Source organism: Cynocephalus volans, chromosome 12 (genome assembly GCF_027409185.1).
Source record: "Cynocephalus volans isolate mCynVol1 chromosome 12, mCynVol1.pri, whole genome shotgun sequence".
NCBI classification, from domain to species: domain Eukaryota; kingdom Metazoa; phylum Chordata; class Mammalia; order Dermoptera; family Cynocephalidae; genus Cynocephalus; species Cynocephalus volans.
The window spans coordinates 918,740-935,130 of record NC_084471.1 but is presented as its reverse complement, the minus strand read 5'-3'; the positions used below and the strand labels follow the sequence as shown (position 1 = coordinate 935,130).

Genomic DNA, 16,391 nt, shown 5'->3' with positions numbered 1-16,391 from the left:
GTGGAAGACAAAGGAGCACATTTTGCGTGGAGTGGCTGGAGAAGGAACGTCAGGGAAGGAAAACAAGCTTCTGTTATATTCGGCATTTAGAGTGGAGAGCGTCACCCCATCTCCAAGAGGATGTTCTCTGAGGGACAAATAGCGATGGCGAGGTGTCGGTGCACAGGAAGGACAGAGACTGGATGGGCCCAAGGGAGGCATGGGGTCACCAGAGTGCTTGTTCTGGATGAGGCTTGGCTGTGTGTAGGCTGAAGACAGACAGTCGAGAGGGAGGGATGGCATGGTGGTGGGCACCCCAGACACATGGTGCTAGCCTCAAGTCAGCTGTGTTGAGGGGTCACTGACACCCAGTAAATGGCATGAGATTCAGGTGCACACTTTGGTAAGTTCGGCGTGCATCATCACCACCGTCAGGACAGTGAACCCTCGTGCCTTGTGTGCCTCCTCCCTTCCTACCCACCCCATTCCTAGGTAGACACTGACCTGCTTTCTGTCACTGTAGCTAAGTTTTCCTCTCTAGAATTTTGTGGAAATGGTATCACTTAGTAGGCACTCTTTTGTTTGTTTGTTTGTTTGGCTTCTTTCACTCAACATAATTATTTCCATCCGAGATTCATCTATGTAGTGGGCAGAGTAACAGCCTCTAGAGATGTCCATGCTTGGCCCCTGTGGATATGTCACCTCACATGACAAAAGGGACTTTGCAAATGGGATTAAGTTAAGGATCTTGAGATGGGAGATAATCCTGGATTATCTGGGTGGGCCCAGTGTCATCATATGGTCCTGATGAGAGGAGGAGAGGCAGATCAGAGGCGGAGGGAGCTATGGGGCAGGTGCTGGCTTCAAAGATGCAGGAAGGGCCACAGCTGAGGAAGGCAGGCGCCTCTAGAAGCTGAAAAGGTCAGGAAGAGATTCTCCCATGGAGGCTCCAGAAGGAACCAGCCCTGCTGACGCCTTGATTTTAGCCCAGTGAGACTTCTGACTTCCAGAACTGTAAAATAATCTGTGTAACCACTAAGTTTATTGCAGCAGAATAGGAAAGTCATGCAATCTATATCGCTGTGAGTATCAACAGACCATCCTTTTTATTATTTTTTATTGCTATGTAGAATTCCATTATATGAATATATCTGTATTAGTCTGTTTCTGTTGCTTATAACAAAATACCTGGAAATGGGTAATTTATTAAAAGAATGAAACTTGTTGCTTACAGTTTCTGAGACTGGGAAGTCCAAAGTCTATTCGGTGGTGGTGAGAGTGAACCAGGATCTCCCATTGCAAGACGGTGGAAGCGGAGAGAGCAACCTCATCACTCACTGTGCATCCACCTCTGCACGCTCCTGCAGTCCAACCAGCTCTTCACGGCCCCACCTTTCAGTCACCAAAATAGGAGTTCCCACCCTCTTAACAGCCACAGTGGGGGCCGAGTTTCTAACACATAAAACCTGGGGGACACAGTTCAAGCTTCAGGGAGTTTTGTGGGGACATAATTCAATCCACTACATATCCTAATTTGTTTCTCAGCTCACCTGTTGATGCTAAATGAAATAAGCCAGGCACAAAAGGTCACATCTTACATGATTCCATTTATATGAAATGTCCAGAATAGGTATATCCATAGAGACAGAATGAAGATTGGTTGTTTCCAGGGACTGAGGGAAGGAGATAATGAATGAGAAGATGCTTAATAGGTAGAAATTTTATTTTGGAATGATGGGCATATTTTGGAACTGTATCTAGTGGTGGTGGCCGCACAACATTATTAATGTTCTAAATGCACTGAATTGTTACACTAAAATGGATAATTTTATGTCATATGAATTTCAAATGTTTTTCTGCCTCTATTAATCACATGGTTTTCTTTTTTTAGTGTTAATGTGGTGAATTACATTGATTTTCAAATGTTAAGCTAACCTTGCCTTTCTCGGATAAATATGATCATAGTGTTGCGCAAACATAACCACCGTCCATCTCCATGATTCTTTTCATCTTGTAAAATTGAAGCCCTGAACCTATTAAACAATAACTGCTCGTTCCCCTCTACCCCAGCCCCAGGCGGCCACCGCTAGACACTCTGTCTCTGATTTCACATACTGTAGGTACGTCATATACGTGGAATCTTACAGTATTTTTTTGTGACTGGCTTATTTCACTTGGCGTACTGTGCTCAGGGTGCACCCATGTTGTAGCACATTGCAGAACCTCCTTCCTTCTTAAGGCCGAGAAAGACTCCACTGTGTGTGTGTGTGGACCACATTCTGCCTCTGCATTCATCTGTGGACACTCAGGCTGCTTCTGGGTTTTAGCTATTGTGAATGATGCTGCTATGAACATGGGTGTACAGAGATCTCTTTGAGACCCTGTGTCCAGTTCTCTTGGGTGTGTATCCAGAAGTGGAACTGCTGGATCAAAAATTAGAATATTCTATTTTTAATTTTTTTAGGAGCTGCCACGCTGTTTTCCATGCGGCTGCACCATTTTACATTCCCACCACCAGTGCACAAGGGTCCTAGTTTCTCCACAGCCTTGCCAACACTTGTTATTTTCTGGTTTTTTGATAGTAGCCATCCTCATGGATGTGAGGTGGTATCTCATTGTAGTTTTGATTTGCATCAGTGATATTGAGCAGCTTTTCATATCTCTGTTGGCCATTTCTGTATATATATATTACTTTTGTTATTTGTATATTTTCTTTGGAGGAATGTCTGTTCAGGTCCATTGCCCGTTTTTGAATTAGGTTTTTTGTTTTTTTGTTGTTGAGTTTTAGGAGTTCTCTATATATTCTGGATCTGAATCCCTTATCAGATATATGATTTGCAGATATTTCTGCCTTTTTGTGAATTGCCTTTTAACTCTGTTGAGAGTGTCTTTTGATGCACAAATTTTAAAATTTTGATACAGTTCAATTTTCTGCTTTCTCTTTTGTTGCCTGTGCCTTTGGTGTCATGTTCAAGAAATCGTTGCTAAATCCAAGTGTCATGAAGATTTTGCCCTATATTTTCTTCTAAGAGTTTTATAGTTTTAGCTCTTAATTTTAGGCTTTTCACTTATCCTGAGTCAGTTTTTGCATATATTGTAAGTAAGAGTCTGGCTTCATTCCTTTGCATGTGGATATCCAGTTTTTCCAGCATCGTTTGTTGAAAAGATCCTTTCTGTATTGAATGGTCTTGGCACCCTTGTCCAAAATCACTTGATATACATGAGGGTTTATTCTGGGCTCTCTATTCTACTCCGTGGTCCTGTATGTCTCTTTATGCCAATACCACACAGTTTTGATTTGTAGAAAGTTTCGAAATCAGGAAGTGTGATTCCTCCAGCTTTGTTAATCTTATGCAGTATTTTTTTTTAGCAATTTGAGATCCCTTGAGAGTTCATATGAATTTTAGGATGGGTTTTTCTAGTTCTGAAAGAAAAAAAAGTCATTGGAATTTTGATAGGGATTGCATTGAATCTGTAGATGGCTTTGGGTAATATGGACATTTTCATAATACTAAGTATTCTAATCTATGAACATAGGATGTGTTTCCATTTAATTTTTTGTAGTTTTCACTGTGCACTTCTTTCACTTCTTTGGTTAATTCCTAAGTATTTTATGCTTTCTGATGCTGTTGTGAGTAGAATTGTTTCCGTACTTTCCTTTTAAGATTGTTCACTGTTAGTGTTTAGAAACGAAGCTAATTTTTATGTTTTGACTTTGTGTCCTGCTACTTCGCTGAATTATTTATTAGCTCTAACAGTTTTTTTGGAATCTTCAGGGTTTTCTACTATAAAATCATGCCATCTGCAAACAGAAATAATTTTACATATTTCTTTCTAAATTTGGATGCCTTTTATTTCTTTTTTTGCCTCACTACTCTGGCTAGAATTTCTAATACAGTGTTAAACAGATGTGGTAAAAGCAGGCTGCTTGCCTTATTCCCGATCTTAGAGAAAATCTTTTAGTCTTTCACCATTGAGTATGTTGTTCACCAGAGGGTTTTCATATATGGCTTTTATGTTGAGGTAGTTTTCTCATGCTGCTAGTTACAGTGTTTTTTATCGTGAAAGGGTGTTGAATTTTATCAGATGCTTTTTCTGCATCAACTGAGATGATCATGTGGGTTTTTTCCCCTGCATTTTGTTAATGCAGTGAGTCACACTCATCTACTTTTATGTGTTGAACCATCCTTGCATTCCAGGAATAAGTCCCACTTGGTCATAGTGTATAATCTTTTAAACATACTGCGGAGTGTGGTTTGCTAGTATTTTTGCCTCAGTGTTCATAAAGAATATTGATTCTTTTTCCTGTAGTGTCTCCATCTGGTTTTGGTTTCAAGGTAATGCTGGCCTCGTAGAATAAGTCAAGGAGTCTTCCCACCTCTTCAGCTTTTTTGGAAAAGTTTGAGAAGGATTATAAACGTCTGGCAGAATTCACCCAAGAAGTCATCAGGTACAGGACTTTTCTGTGTCAGGAGACACTTGATTGCTGGCTCCATCTCCTTAGTAGTTTAGTTTAGGTCTGCTTAGATTTTCTATTTCTTTGCGATTTAATCTTGGTAGGTTTTGTGTTTCTAGAAATTTGTTCATTTCATCTAAGTTATTGGTGTACAATTGTTCATACACTCATAATCCTTTTTATTTCTGTAGAATCGGTATTCATGTCCCACTTTCATTTCTGATCTCAGTAATTTGAGTATCCTCTCTTTTGTTCTTCGTAAATGTAGCTAAAGGTTTGTTTGTTTTGTTGATCTTTTCAGAAGCCAACTTTCGGTTTTATTGATTTTCTCTGTTGTTTTTCTGTTGTCTTTTGTTTATCTCTGATTTAATCTTTATCGTTTCCTTCCTTCTGCTAACATTGGGTTTAATTAGTTTGTTTGTTTTTCTAGTTCCTTAAGTTATAAAGTTTAGGTTGTTGATTTGAGATATTTCTTGTTTTTCAGTGTGTTCGTAGCTATTCATTTTGCCTGTAGCACTGCTTTCTCTGCTTCCTGTAAGTTTTGGTATGTTGTGTTTTTGTTTTCATTTGTGTCCTAGTATTTTGTAATTTCCCTGTGATTTCTTCTTTTGCTTTAATTCTTTTTTTTTTTTTTTTTAAAGACCGGTAAGGGGATCTTAACCCTTGACTTGGTGTTGTCAGCACCACACTCTCCCAAGTGAGCCATGGGCCGGCACTCTTTTGCTTTAATTCTTATCTTTTTTTTTTTGCACATAATGTATATATTTTTCTAGCTGCTTTTTTTTTTTTTTTTTTTTTTTTAAAGATGACCAGTATGGGCCGACCCCGTGGCTCACTCAGGAGAGTGCGGCACTGGGAGTGCCGAGGCCATGGGTTCAGATCCTATATAGGGATGGCCGGTGTGCTCACTGGCTGAGCGCGGTGTGGGCGACACCAAGCCAAGGGTTACAATCCCCTTACCGGTCACAAAATAAAATTAAAAATTTTTTTTAAAAAAGACCAGTAAGGGGATCTTAACCCTTGACTTGGTGTTGTCAGCACCATGCTCACCCAGTGAGCTAACCGGCCATCCCTGTATGGGATCCGAACTCATGGCCTTGGTGTTATCAGCACCACACTCTCCTGAGTGAGCCACAGGCCAGCCCTCTAGCTGCTTTTAAGATTTTCTCTTTATCACTAGTTTTAAGAAATTTAATTTACAGTGTGCTGTGATATGGTTTGGTTTTTTCACATTTCTGTGCTTGGGTTCATTGAGATTCTTGGATTGGGCTTATGGTTTTCCTTGGATTTGACATTTTTAGCCTTCTAGCACACTTTCTGCCTCTGCCCCCCTGCAGATTCCAGTTTCATATGTTAATGGCCACTGGAGATGTCCCACAGCTCACTGATGCACTGCTTTTTATTTTCCAGTCCATTTTCTTCTGTGTTGAATTTTGGATAGTTTGTATTTGCTAAGTCTTCAAGTTCACTGGTGTCTTTTTGCATGTGTAATCTATTCATTGTATTTTTTTTTTTTTTTTGGTCAGATGTTGTAGTTGTCATCTGTGCAAGTTCCATTTGGGTCTTTTTCATATCGTTGATGTCTGTGCTTAAAATGCCCAATATTTCCTCTAACTGTTTGGCTATGGATAATGCAGTTATAACAACTGTTTTCATATCATTGTCTCCTAGTTGTTACCTGTGTCGTTCCTGGTTGTTTCTGTTGATAGACTTTTCTCATTATGGGTTGTGGTTTTCTGTGTCTTCCCATGCCTAGTAAGTGTTGTTTGGATACCAAACATTCTGAATTTTTCTGTGTTGGGTGTTGGATATTTTTCTTTTCCTAAAAATGTTTTTGAGCTTTGTTCTGGGACGCAGTTAAGTTACTTGGAAACAGTTGGATACTTTTAAGCCTGGCTTTTAAGCTTTGCTATTTGGGACCAGAGTAACTTTTAATTTAGCACTAATATCCTTCCGAATACTTGACCCAATGCCCCCTTTATTACAAGCCTTTCCACTTGGGCTGGTGGGATCCCACGTCATCCTCAGCCCTGCATGAGCTCTGGGGGTTTTTCCCTCTAATCTAGTGGTTCTCAGCGGGGGAGGGTTGCTGCTAGTATCTAGTGGGTAGATACCAGGGATGCTGCTCAGCACCGTAGGATGCCCAGATGGCACCTACCACAGAGAATGTCCCAGCCCTGAGTGTCCATTCTGCTAAGGGGGAGACCCTGATCTGACCTCCCAGTGAGTCTCCCACAGGACATTATCTCTCATGTGCGTGCCCAGTCAGCACTTCACTGAAGGCTCAACGTAGATTCTTTGACTCTCTAGACCCCTCTGTCTGTGCTGCTCTTTCCTCCTCAGCACTTGGCCCCCTTGGACCCCCAGCTGCACTCCTCAACTCAGAGAGGTCTTACAGCTCCCCTGGGTTCTCTTTTGCACTGTGGCCTAGAGACTTTGTCTAGGTTGCCCCTGGGGCGTCATGGGCTCCCTGGGATTTTTCCCTAATGTCAGGATTACCTTCCTGTGCTGCCTAGTGGTCATTGTTTGAAAACCATTGTTTCATATTTCTGTGTCTTTTTTTTTTTTAAGTTATTTCTGGTGGTAGGGTAAGCCTGGTCCTTGCTATTCCATCTTGGCCAGAAGTGGAAGTCCTGTCCTTTTTCACAGGTGTCTGTAGAAGCCAAACTGCCCTTCACATGATAAACCCAGAAGACACCCCCCCAAAAAAATGGATGGCATAAGTGGCCAAGGGCCCAGCAGCCACTGATGGCAGACAGCAGGCTGGTCCATAGGGGGTGGAACCTTCCAGTGAGAACCCCATGGTCCTCCACATGCTGAGGGCCCGGGAAACGTAGCCTCTGACCTTGCATCACCTTGCTTGGGGGTGTATCTGTTGAATTTAAGCAGCTTGGACTTCCTAACTCCAGAGCTGCCCACCTCCTAGATGTGGCATGTTTGATGTGTCCCTCTGCTCTCACCAAGTCGCTAATGTTTTCCTTCTTCAGCGTTTGAACATGTCAAACTACAAGGAGAAGTTTTCAACTTTGCTGTGGCTTGAGGAGATTCATGCGGAAGTAGAATTGAAGGAGTATAATATGAGTGGAGTCACCTTGAAGAGGAACGGGAACTTGCTGACTTTGGAGGTCCCAGGGCTAGCTGAAGGCCGACCTTCTCTGTACGCAGGTGTGTCTGTTACTTGTCACGTTTTACTAGGTCGACTAGTAGACATACCACACTTGGGGGAAGGAGCGCTTTTAACTGGCAGCACTACCATCATCACGTTATCTCATTTTCTTTCCTCTGGGTTAGAATTTCCCTTACCTTGCATGCATCAGGCACGTTTCTTTGTCACACTTACATTATTTTTAAGCAGTTGATCCCAATAATGTTTTGTTTTATTCCACTTCATCAGTGTTTGATTTCATAGTACAGCAACAGAAATGTATGACTTTGTATTAGTTTTATACATGGTAATGTATTTCTTAACTAGGTGATAAACTGATTTTAAAAACTCAAGAGTACAGTGGACATGTCATCGAATACATCAGCTATGTGATTGAGGTGAGAGGACACTCTTAATGATTCAGTGTGGGGCTAGTCCATCCAACCAGTTGGAAAGGTAAATTTCCTGCCCGTGGCTTTTGGGGGGAAGGTGTTCCTTTGGGCGCTGGCAGTATTTTGGAAAATTTGAAGATAGAGTGAATCTTTAAATAATTTTTGATGCATGAAAAGAATTTAAAATCTAAAGAAATGCCATAATTTTCAATCATGTGAAGCACGTTTACCTTTTAACTTTTATTTAAGTATGATATTTGCATTTAGTTAAATTTGGGCGTTCTGAATGTATTATGGAAGAGCTAGTGGAGTGGAAGCCTCAGAAGGAAAAATACCCTTAGGAGTTTATAGTTCTGATGTTTGTGGAAAGGGGCAGCTTTTTTTGGCCTAACTGGTCCCTGGTGCTCCCCGGCATCCTGTGTGTGGTACTCTGTGGCTCTCGGGCTGGTTTTCACTGTTGTGCTGGCACAGCACTGGGACTAGTGCTGGGGTTTCGTGAGAAGGGAAGCGCCTTAGCTGTGCACCTAGAGGGTGAGCGCGCTTTCCCTAATGTGGAAAATTAGGGAGAATGCCAGAGCCTTTATCCTCTGTATCAGTCCATTTTTGTGTAGCTACAATAGAATATCTGAGACTGGGTAATTTATATAGAACAGAGGCTTATTTGGCTCACGATTCTGGGACAGCTGCATCTGGCGCAGTCCTCAGGCTACTTCTACTCATGGTGGAAAACGGTAGGCAGCCAGCAGTGGGTACAAGCAGATCTCATGGATAGAGGAAGCAAGGATGGGGGCAGGGGGAGGGGAAAGAGGGGAAGAGGGGAGGTGCCAGGGTCTTTTAAACAACCAACTCTCGTGGGAACTAATAGAGCAAGAACTCACTCATTAATCCCCCCCCCCCAAGGAGAGCATTAATCCATTTGTGAGGGATCCACCCCCATGACTCAATCACTTTCCAACACTGCCACATTGGGGATCAGATTTCCACATGAGTTTTGGCGGGCACAACACATCCCAACTCTATCACCCTCAAAGGGAAGAAGGGTTAGGAGAAGTGGAAGAGTCTGATAAGGACTCAAGAGGCAGCATTTGACCTTTGCCATGTTTTTGCTCCCTACCACACCTTAATACGGGTTCAGCAGTGGCTCAGGGCATAGAGTGTGGCATTTTCCGAGAAGACGAAAATCTTGGCAGGGTTTCAAAGATCTCATAAGGACCTAGTCCAGCATTTGTGGACTGAGATGTAGGAACCAAGCTTTGCCCGTTTGTTTTCAGCTCAGTGAGGAAGCTGAGCATCCAAGGGGAATGCAGTTAGATGGGTTCCATTAGGAGGGGAAGGAGATGAACATGGATTCTTTTATGCAGGAGAGGTTCATTACTTGAGAAGAGGAGCAGGTGTCATCTGAGATAGCCTTAAAAAACAAAAGAGTTTTGGTAGCCATAAAGGGCATGGAGGGTCACATCAGAAGGTGTGAAGGACTTAAGCAAGGACACAGAGGCCAGTACCTTCATTGCTGAAGAGTTTAGATGTCCTCATCTCGGCCAAGACAGTTACATCAATCAGTATTTTTACATAAGGAGCCCACACTGGCTGGTAGAAGCAAAAGGGGCATTATTTTGAGGTTAGTGTGCAGCTCTCAAAATTGCCACAAGGTGGGGAAGCTGGGCTTGGAGAACAGAGGTCAGGGGGAGTTTGCAAATCAAACAACAGCAAAAATGTGCAAGACCTGGTCTCACGAGGACATGGCTTCTACCAACCTCAGACAATAGGTACCACAGCTGGCATTGCTGGCTCAGTGTGAGATGCCAATGATATGGCCACCCTCAAAATAAAGGGTCCTCTGTCCTTGTGCCTGAGGGCAACTAGATTCTGATTGAAAGCCCAGAATGCCTGATTGGCCATACAATGTCATGAGCTCCAGCCACAGCACAAGTGACACTGGCACTTTCGGGATCCTTACTGAGATCTTGTACTGTCACAGAGATTCATAAGGGGCTTGTGTACCTGTGAGAAATGCACTCACCCGTCCAGTGCCAAAGGCTGGATATGGAGACATGAGGTACAGTGAAGTTACAGCGAAGCGAGACTTTCATGGCCTTGCAAGGTTCAGGTGTCTGAACGGGACAGGCACGGAAAAGGGCTGTAGCAAGCAATGTATACCCTAGTATACAAGTCCCTCCCCCCCACTTCCTCATTGGCTGAGTACTATGAGGTGCACAGTTTTCCTGAAACACACCTAAAATTTACCCCCTTACAAGGAATTCCTTTGTCTGGGGGCTCAGGACAAGCCCATGAAAAAGGCCCGCTAAAACCCTGTGAAAGGAGAAACACCAGGGAATGAAGAAAACAATAGGGGCTAGTAACTCATTACCATCTCAAGAGATCTCTATCTGTTCAGAGACCCTCCGGGAATGGGCTGGGCCTGAATCAGTTAAAGCACCCTCAGATAAGTCATTTCTGAAAATGAATCAGATTGTTTTTTACAGTCCCCAGACTCAAAAGGGGTTTCAGATTCTGGGAGCCAGGAAAAATACATCTTTTTTACATGAGAATATCAGCATACATTCTTCTTTTTATACTTAAACTTGTAAATAACTTGCTCCTGATTAATACAATGCACTTACCCCTGTACGGCAAACATTTTTGTCCCTCCCAAAGGTCACGTCCAAAGTCATGTCACTATGCCACCTATGTGGCCATAGGCAGACATCTAGGGGACATCTCATCCCAGGCATTGCACAGGGCCACACTGATAGACTGTGACCATGGACTAAATCGAAGTTACTGCTGCGGGTGTACATGGCATTTGAGAAAAGGGGAGGAAAAGGGATGTTGTGTGCAACACACAACAGGAAAGGAAAGAAGAGTAAAGGCCACAGGCTCTGTTGATCCAGTTGGTGGGGAGACCAGCACAGAGTTCACAGCTTCCCTACCCTGCCCGTTGCAGGCTCTCTAAGTTTAGCAGCACCTTGGTTAGCTGGGGAAGGAGCCACCCCCCTTCCTCAGGGATCGCCCCTTTGTGCCTGCACCAGTGTTTCCCATCAGTCATGTAGGGGCACCCTCCATCCCCCAGCAGAGCTACAGCACTTTAGCCTGAATTGAAGGAGCTGTCAGCCTCACCAGCTCCATAACCCACTTTTGCTGTCAGCCAAGTGGCACAAGGAGCCCACATGGCCGAGTGACCATCTTAGCTTCCATACAGTAGACCAGTTATGTTCTGAAAGGGGGAGCCCTGTGTACCAAAGCCTCCAAAGAAGCGGGGTCAGAGATCTCAAGAGTGAGGCACTTGCCCACTCACACCCCCAGTTCCAGAACCACACAGTCCAATTGTGGGATAGCTAGCACCTAGCACCCCAACTTTGGAAGGTGTTGAGGCACCCGTGGTGATCCTTCAGTGGGATGTTGCACTGTCCCCTAAAGTTGGCTGTTTCACGGTGGTGGAATTCGTGGTCAGGTCAGTAAATTCTTCAGGTCTCAAGCCCATTGCGTTACTTGATTCTCTGTAATTTAATTTCTTGTCCAGAGCAGTGGTGTGGGTACCATGATGGTAGAGAGGCCTGTGGGAGGCCCCACAGCTGGTGCGGCTGGTAGAAGCATGGTGGGTGGGGCAGACACCCTCACAATGAGCAGTGCATTTATCAAACTCAAACTGCTGTCTTCCAGGACCAGCACGGCAAATGGGTGCCGTCCAGAGTGGGGGTCCCTCTATGCTGCTGACAAGTCGTGCACTCAATAGGAATGGCAGTCTGGGTGCTTTGGGGAGAGAAGGCTCCTATGGCTGAGCCGAAGCCCAGCACTGAACCCTGCAGCCAAGCCACACCCACGAGAGTTGTCCTGTCTGCCCAGGGAGCACCTGCATGGGACAAGCACTGTCACACCTGCTGCTCTTCCCATTTAGTTTTCATTCCTGAGTGCTCTATTTATGCCTTTAAAGCTGCCCTAACACTTTTAACATTGTCTAGGGCTTGCTTGCTTTTGTCTTTCCATTTTTTTATTTCACACATGGTTTTTCAGATTCCTGAAAATAGTCCTGATAGACTGTTGGTGGTTGTTTGTGCCAACCTCACTCCTGGGGATTTGTTTTCTTGTGTGTTTAGCGGTCTTTGATGATGGATTCATTGTCACTTCTCTCCATCTCTGGAGCACCCAGGGCCCTGTGTTGAGTGTGCTTCCTTTTGACGGGGGTGTGGGCAGTACTGACCAGGATGAATCTCACCTGTCACAGGGTCGGTTTCCAGACTAGAGTCACCCACGTCCCAGCTTCCTGGCCCTTTGCTGGCATCAGCCTGGCCCTCAGGAAACCCACCCTGCCTGGGGGCGCCTTATTCACCTAAAAGGAGTTTGAGCTCCTTTTTTAGCTCAGGGTTTTCCTTCTTATTTTTCTTTCCATATTTTCTCATAAGTTTTCTTTCTTTCCTGCTTGTCCAAGAAAGAATTTGCTGAACTCATTTATGCAGTATCTAACTTTAGCTGGAGGGCTTACAGAACATCTAGTTCCCTATGCTGCTAGAAAGGGAAGTCCTGTAATGACCTTTCTGTCAAGGCTTGATGACAGCAGGTGACACTGTGCTGCACTTGTGGTTTTGTTCACCTCTGTTGTGGAGTGGTCTGTCTTGTGCACTTTGAATTCTCAGAGCCCAGGTAGAGACCATGACCCAGCGAGTTCAGTAAGTATCGTTGATATGAGTGGATATGTTGACATGTTCCTTCTGTTTGTATAATTTAATAGCATAATGATTTAATCCTTTTCAATTAATTTTGTGGATACTTAAGGTACCACATTTTAGCTCAGATCTGTAGAATGACTTTTTTATGGTGTGTTGCTATATATAAATATAAGATTGTTCCAACAAATCAAGTATAATGTATGGGAGTTAAATGGTTTGTTTCTTTTTTAGGTCCATGAAGAAGATGTAACTCTTAAACTTAATCCAGAATTTGAACAAACGTATAACTTTGAACCTCTAGATGTAGAATTTACATATAATAGGTAATCCTTTTATATGACATAGACATGTTGCAGTGCCTATTCTTTGTGGGTGGAAGTTGGCTCCATACACCATTCTTGCAGGCCCCATGATTATAGCTTCATTACTGCATACATTTGCCTGTTCATTCTTTTTTGGATCTTAGGTGCACCAAACCCTTGGTTCATGTCACACTGTTTCCGTCAGCCTGCCAGCTCCTTTATTTTATTCATTCATTCATTTATCACATGACGAGTGACATCTGCATATTTTTCCTTTTCTATTGGACAGTTTCAGTGTTTTCTTACTATTTCAACTACATAAAAATAGCATACTTAGTTTTTTTTTTTTTTTTTTGTGACCGGTAAGGGGATCACAACCCATGATGTGGTGTTGACCGCACCGCGCTCAGCCAGTGAGCGCACCGGCCATCCTTATATAGGATCCAAACCTGTGGCCACGGCATTCCCAGTGCCGCCGCGCTCCCAGTGCCGCCGCACTCTCCCGAGTGAGCCACGGGGCCGGCCCTCTTAGGTAATTTTTAAAAATTCATTGTATTCTGCTTTTCCCCTCATGTGTAATTCATTTTTGTACTTACAAATAGATAAATAAATGGTTGTATTGCAAATAATATGCAGTACTGGTATAATGTCATAATTTAATGCTATTATAACAGTAATTTTAACTTAAATTTACAATTACTTGCTTTCTAATATTTATAAAAGCAATTTTTTTCTGTTTTTGGCAGCTGGCTGGTACGGGGATCTGAACCCTTGACCTTGGTGTTAACAATTGATTTTTGAATATTTATCTTGGATCCTACAAGCTTGCTAATAAACTCACTTAATAATTCTAGCTTTTTACAGATTATGTAATATTTTCTACATATGCAATTATGTATTCAAATAGACAATTTCACTTCTTTCTTATCTGCATGCATTTTTTTTTTTTTTTTTGGTTTTTTTAACTTGCTTACTGTACTGGCTAGAACCTCTAGAACAACGTTGAATAGAGGTGGTGAGAAGTAACATACTTGCCTTGTTCCTGCTCTTGGGGTAAAGCGTTCAATCTTAAATCATTTAGTACAATGTGATGTAGGTTTTTCTAGTGGCCCTCTCTCAGGTTGAAGACATAGATTCCTAGTTTACTGCGAGTTTTTAATCAAAAAGGGGTATGGGATTTTGTCAATTTTTCTACATCTATTGAAATGATCATGTAGTTTTTTCTTTTTTAGTCTGCTAAGACAGTCAATACATTGATTCGTTTTCTAATGTAAAATCAACTTTGCATTCATGGGATAAATCCCACTTTGTCCTGAAGTAATTTCATTTTATGTATTGTTAGATCTGATATACTAAAATTTTGTTAGTTTTTGCATCTACATTCATGGGATTATATTGGCCTATAGTTTTCTTGAAATGTCTTATTCTCATTTTGGTATCCAGTTAATGCTAGCCTCAGTATGAGCTAGAAAGTTTCCTCTCCTCTTCCATTTTCTGGGAGAGTCTCTGTAGAATGGGCATCATTATTCCTTAAATGTTTGGTAGAATTCACCCCTGAGGCCCTGTGGGTCTGGAGTTTTCTTTGTAGAAAGATTTTTAACTACATATTTCACTTTTTTAATAAATAAAGGATCATTTAGGTTTTTGATTTCTTTTTGAGTGAGCTTTGGTAGTGTGTGTGTTTTAAGGAATCTGTGCATTTCATCCAAGTTGTGTAATTTATTTGCATAAAATATTTCCTTATTATCCTTTTAATATCTGTGTAATCTGTAGAGATGTCATGTTTCTCTTTCCTGATATTGGTCGTTTTTGACCTATCTTTCTGGCTAGAGGTTTGTCAGTTTTATTGATCTTATCAAAGAATCCACTTTTGCCTTCATTGGTATTCTCTGGTGTTATTTTGTTCTCTATTTCATTGATTTTTTGCTCTGATCTTTATTATTTACTTTTTCCTGCTTACTTTGAGTTCCGTTTCCTTTTCTCTTTCTAGTTTCTCATAGTAGAAGTTGGAGTAATTGATTTGAGGCCTTTCTTTTCTAATCCTATTGCTGGACATTTAGATTCTTAGCTTTTTGCTATTACAGTGAAGCAATAAATATTCTTATATCTTTGCACAATGATGTTAAAATATAGGAAGAATATAGCCGTCTTTGTAGTGTTAGTTCTTCCTCTTGAACAGTAGTTTGTACTCAGGAAAGTTTTCTTTGATTTCGCTTTTCTTTCTTTTCTTCATCATCTTTGTAATTCTTGTTTGTTGTCCTGTTAATTCCACCATCTGTTTTATTTTTCTCATGGTTTTCTACTCCATTTACTATTTTGATGTTCTCTGGATTAATCATGTTATGGAATTATTCATCGTTTTGTTTTTGTTTTTTTAAAAAGGTGACCAGTAAGGGGATCCACGCTCTCCCAAGTGAGCCATGGGCCGGCCCCAAGTTTTGTTTTAAGATATGGAAATTGAATATTTATTCGTTGCCTCTTCAGCATTTCTTAAGAGAATTTTTTTTTCTTCAACCTATTATATGACATTTTTCAACTGGATAACTTTTTATCAAACCTTTCTTGTAGTCCCAGTATAAAAAATTGTATATATTATATATATATTTTATGTAATATATAATAATTTTTATGTATATTAAAAATATAATATATATGATATATATAATTAAAATATTATATATATAATTTTTAAAATATATATATATATTTTGTTGTTGTTGTTGTTGTTAATTTCTGCCTTAATGTGTTTTTGGAATTTATTAGCTAGTAATGTATTCATATTTTTTTATTGCTATCAGGAGGTGAGATAGTGACCCTCAGGTTGATTAACAGTTTTCTTGTTTGCTTGGTACTGTCTTTATCTCATTTCTGACATCTTTGTCATGGTAGCTTTGAAAAGATTTTGAAAGCTTTCTTTCTGCCTCTCTGCCATTGAGAAGGTGGAGAGTATCAGATGACCCATTCCTAGAAAGTGTGAGCGCCTGGGGAGCAGGGGCAAGACAGGCTGTAGGTCAGCTTCCTCTGGTTTTTCCTCTTGAATTGATCTATTCTCAGTTTTATTTTCCTTCTTAAACTCAGTTTTGCTAGATCCTAGGGTGGCTCTTTTCTGGTTGTATTCCTCTTTGGGTTGTTTATTGTGTCCCAGACAACTACTTGTGGAAGTTTGTATTGAGGGGACAGTATGGAGCTGCCCACAGCTTCAGTTCCTGGAAACCCTGCAAGTGAGCTTTTCTAGACACACCACACATGACTGTGCACAGACTCCCCTGGAATTCCACAAGGTGCAAGTGGGTTCTGGTGGTGACCTCGGAGCATCCACAGTGCACCTCATTGTCCAGTGGAGAGCACTCTGGTGTCCCTGCAGGCCCGCCAAATCTGAATCTTCCAGAAATCTGTATCTGGCCCAAGTTCCAAGGAGTGAATCAGCTTTTATACCTTTGCTTGTTGGAGTCC

At 41.8% G+C, this 16,391-nt stretch overlaps 1 protein-coding gene across 1 annotated transcript in view; it reads left to right on the top strand.

Moving 5' to 3' along the window:
• The window catches only part of MOV10L1 (Mov10 like RNA helicase 1), a 93,827-nt gene that overhangs the window by 34,149 nt on the left and 43,287 nt on the right, over positions 1-16,391 (top strand). The window contains exons 11-13 of the mRNA XM_063075840.1: positions 7,423-7,600; positions 7,908-7,978; positions 12,868-12,959. Coding sequence (XP_062931910.1) covers positions 7,423-7,600; positions 7,908-7,978; positions 12,868-12,959 — 341 coding nt within the window. The remainder of the gene's footprint in view (positions 1-7,422; positions 7,601-7,907; positions 7,979-12,867; positions 12,960-16,391) is intronic.